Here is a 4126-nt window from a genome sequence, read left to right as displayed (position 1 = left end):
GTGAGCCATCTCATTGAGTCAGACACCACAAGTATTTCAACAGGTCCCCACATGGGTGGGATGTTTTCCCAACTGCAGGAAGATGTGCTGGAGCTGAGACTCTCCTTGTCCCCAGATCCATTGTAGAATCAAGGCTGGCAAGCCCATCTATCCAGAACAGATCGTGTCCCTCAGGAGAATTCTGCAGAAGTAGAGATTCTTCTGACTGCAGCAAGGGGGCTGGGCTCGAGACCGAACACTCCCAGAATGCACAATGGAATGGTTCTTTTGAGCTGTGTCATTGATAAGACACACACCTCTCAGAAGTTGTCTGCACATGTGCACGCTCTCAGGGCAGTGAGAGGGAGTGGGCCTAAGGTAGAGCCGCCCGAGGGCTCACCATGGGATGGAGATGTGAGCCTTCTGTGGATGCTCAGACACGGGTAGCTTACCAGTTGCACGAGGAAGATGAGACGAGTACGAAGCAAGATTCCCAGCATGGGAATCAAGTATCAGCCAGGATCAAAGCCAAAAGGAATGTCCACTGGCATTACTGATGTCAGAGGGAAGAAAAGCGTTTCTGCTCAGACACTAATAGCCATAGCTCCTCCTAAACCCCAGGGAACCTAGAAGCACAATCAGTGGGCCTGCTGCTGGAATGTGGGCCTGACCCTCAAAACAACCCTTCTGTCTTGGGCTCCACTAGGCTTTCAATACCTCCTGCATGACTCCTGAGGCTCCCTTAGATGCACTTTGGCCACAGGGGTACAGAATTCTTGTTGTGTGGGCATAGCAGTGGTGACCTTTCTTCTCCATCTTACAGATATTAATTGCCAATATTTTAACTTATATCTAAATAGTAATGTTCTTATTTGCCTTTTTTGGAGCCCCTATAAGTACTTTGTGCAAATTCACAGATCATACATATAGTAAAGAGCATCAAAAATAAATTAATGGACAGAAATAAAATATCCTAGGTTAGGAAACAAACTCTGAAGGCATATGCTAAAACTTACATTCTGTGTGACATTAGGAACAATATTTACTTTTCCTTTTCTTCATTTCTTCATCTAGAAAGCAAGTGGTGATGTCAACAGCACTTACAATTTGAGACTGTTGCAGGTACAGACATTGCTTCACATGGAGCACAGCAAACAACATATTCTCAAAAATTATATATCTCAATGCAAGTGACTCAATTATTAACTACTAAAGATGCTGACATATAGACTTAACTTTCTCCTTATTCATTAGTAATGTAGTGAATATCACAATATATTTAAAATGTCAATAAATTCAGGAACTCAGACTCATCTTGAACAGAAGGACCAAGTTTGGTGGTGTTTAATATTTTCACATTTTCCCAGCCACATTTTCAAGCTTCCCTTGACCTCGCTGTTCCTCAGGCTATAGATGAGGGGGTTCAGCATAGGGGTGAAGATGCTATAAAAGGCTGACACCACCTTATCGTGGTGAGCTGACCTGTAGGATTTGGGTCTCATGTAGATAAAAATGGCAGCTCCATAAAAGAGCCCCACCACAGCCACATGTGAGGAGCAGGTGGCAAAGGCCTTCTTGCGGGCTTCTGTGGAGCGCATGTGGAGGACAGCAGCCAGGATGAGACTGTAGGAGGTCAGGATGAGGCAGAAGGGCACCAGGAGCATCAACACACAGCAGATGTACATGACATTCTCAAAGACAGATGTGTTAGCACAAGCCAAACGCACCAGCGTGGGGGCCTCACAGAAGAAATGGTCTATCTCTCGTCTACTGCAAAACGGGAAGCTCAGGGCAACAACTGCCTGCATCAGCCCGTCAGCTGCTCCCAGGAACCAGGACCCCACGGTCATCCTCAGACACAGTGGCCAGCTCATGAGCATGGGATAGCGCAGAGGGTGGCATACAGCCACATAGCGGTCATAGGACATGGCTGCTAAGAGGAAGCACTCCCCACCGCCCAGAGTTGGAAGCAAGAAGATCTGCAAGCCACAGCCAGCAGTGGAGATGGACTTCATTCCAGTCAAGTAGTCAGTAGCCATTTTGGGCACTGTGGTGGAGACCAGCATTATGTCCATGAGGGACAGTTGGCTCAGGAGGAAGTACATGGGCGTGTGGAGCCGGAGGTCCTGTTGAATCAGGAGAATCATGAGGGCATTGCCCACCAGAGAGCTGATGGCTATTGCCAGCACCACTGTGAAGAGAAAGAGGTGGAGTCCTGTGTGCTTGAAGAGTCCTAGGAGGATGAAGTCAGAGGTGGTGTTGCTCTTCTCCATAGTCTCAACCATGGTAAACTGTGGAAAAACAGAGAAGGAAGGGCATATCACCCAATCTCAGGTGCAGAGCCCTGCACCTGGACAGGCATGAAATCCAGGGTCCTGGTGCAAAGCCCTGCCTCCCACTGAGCTGGCTTCCCTTGGCTGGTCACTCCACTTCTTCATAGCTTATATCCTATTCTCCACTGAGGTCGTATGTGTGCTTCACCCAGGATAGTAATGTCAAAATAGATCAAATTATCCAAAGTTGTTAAGTATTATGTAGTGGTCAAGAGTTAGTATTACTATTTCTATATTTCTTGGACCACTAGTTTTTATTTTTTTTCTGTGTATACAGAAACCAAAATAAGTCAGTTGAGGAAAGAAACAGTTAGACGTCCGCCATTTAGATTTATTGGTGTTGTAAATGGTTTGTATTAAACTTTAGGAAACCTATCTGATTTCAAATTAGGCTCCTCTTAAAAATAAACATGAAGTTATATTTATTTTACTGAGCATTTCAAGGGGCCACAGACAGGAATATACATTTTATAAAGGAAATTCTTCTTTTGAACATTAGTAGTATCTCAAGTAATTGATTGTTGCTTCCTTCCTCAAGTTAAGTGATCTTTTACTTCCCTCATCTTTGGCCCAGATATTCTCATTTATTTCTTCCTGCTCAAGAGCCTCCAGTGTTTGCACACCACCCCTTCTATGAGATAAAATATTCTTCCCGAGGTAGGTTTGGGTTTGTGATCTGCCCTGCAGAGCATGCTGCTGCATCAGACACTGCCACAGACCTGGAGAGATAGCCACCTGGGCAGCTCTGACATTGATCAGTGTTCCACTGTACTGAGGAGGGCAGGTAATAGGGATGAGGATCACTATTAGTCACAAAGAATCAAATAGATTCAAAAAGAAAAATCCCACATGGTTTAAATACCTAAATTCATATTGCAAATCTACTTATTAAAACTGATAAAAGATTTCAGTAAACAAGCAGGATCCAGGGTCAGTATACAAATATCCATACCTTTCCAGTCCATGGAGAGTGGATGTGATGGGAAGGTAATGGAAGCAGGCCTGTTCAGAACAGCTTTGAGAAAAGAAACAGCTGGAAATGAGCTCAGCCAAGTAAGGGAAAGACATCTACAGTGAAACCATGAAACACCTATAAAAGAAATTGATGAAGAAATGAACAAACAAACAAAAAAGAAAGATTCCCCCATGATTTTAGACTAAAGAAATAATATGGTCAAAATGTCCACACTACCCAAAGTGGCCCTTAGGTTCAATGTAGTCCCCTTCCAAATACCAAGGATGGGCTCGTAGAAAAACTACCCTAAAATCTGTATGGATTCACAAAGGACCCCGAAGAACCACAAAAATATGAGGAAAAAAGTAATAAAATAAAATAAAAATAAAAATAAAGGCATTACAGTACCTGATTTTAAAATTGAATAGATAAATTCACTTTCTTTATAGATACAGTCAAACTTACTAAGTCCACAAAAATGAGAACAGCTTCCTTTGGAAGGTTTTGCAGTAGAAAGTTGTTACACATTGAGCAAAAGAAATATGTGTTGACTTTTTACAATTTTTTTAAACTCTCTACTAAAAACAAAGCTTATAAACTCATAAAGACCAAAAGAAAAAATAGCTCTAAGGAGCCAATCCATTCTTTATTAGAAGAAAAATGCACAAGTGCACTGCTTTTTACCCACCCAGGATCCGAGACCTCTCTCTGGTGAGCACAGCTCAAACTGATTTCATCTGAAGCTTTAAATTCATGAAAATGACTGAGCCCATTCTGTAGAAATTGCCTGGTCCTTGGTTACTGCGCACACAGAAAGGGTGACGGTGCTCTTTGATCTGGGGGGTCTGATATTGTCAGC

At 43.2% G+C, this 4126-nt stretch overlaps 1 protein-coding gene across 1 annotated transcript; it reads right to left on the bottom strand.

Annotated features, from left to right (window-relative positions):
- Nucleotides 1-1289: 1289 nt before the first annotated feature.
- On the bottom strand, nt 1290-2252 carry LOC113176641 (olfactory receptor 2T33-like). Its single transcript, XM_026381138.2, has one exon. The coding sequence runs from the start codon at nt 2250-2252 to the stop codon at nt 1290-1292; it is 963 nt and encodes a 320-aa protein (XP_026236923.2).
- Nucleotides 2253-4126: the final 1874 nt, after the last annotated feature.

The sequence above is a fragment of the Urocitellus parryii genome, chromosome 1 (assembly GCF_045843805.1).
Source record: "Urocitellus parryii isolate mUroPar1 chromosome 1, mUroPar1.hap1, whole genome shotgun sequence".
In the NCBI taxonomy this organism is placed as follows: Eukaryota; Metazoa; Chordata; class Mammalia; order Rodentia; family Sciuridae; genus Urocitellus; species Urocitellus parryii.
This window is presented reverse-complemented; position numbering and strand designations above follow the sequence as displayed.

What these genes read in the sequence shown, in the direction of transcription:
- LOC113176641 (XM_026381138.2), bottom strand. Translation starts at nt 2,252, where the DNA reads ATGGAGAAGAGCAACACCACCTCTGACTTCATCCTCCTAGGACTCTTC.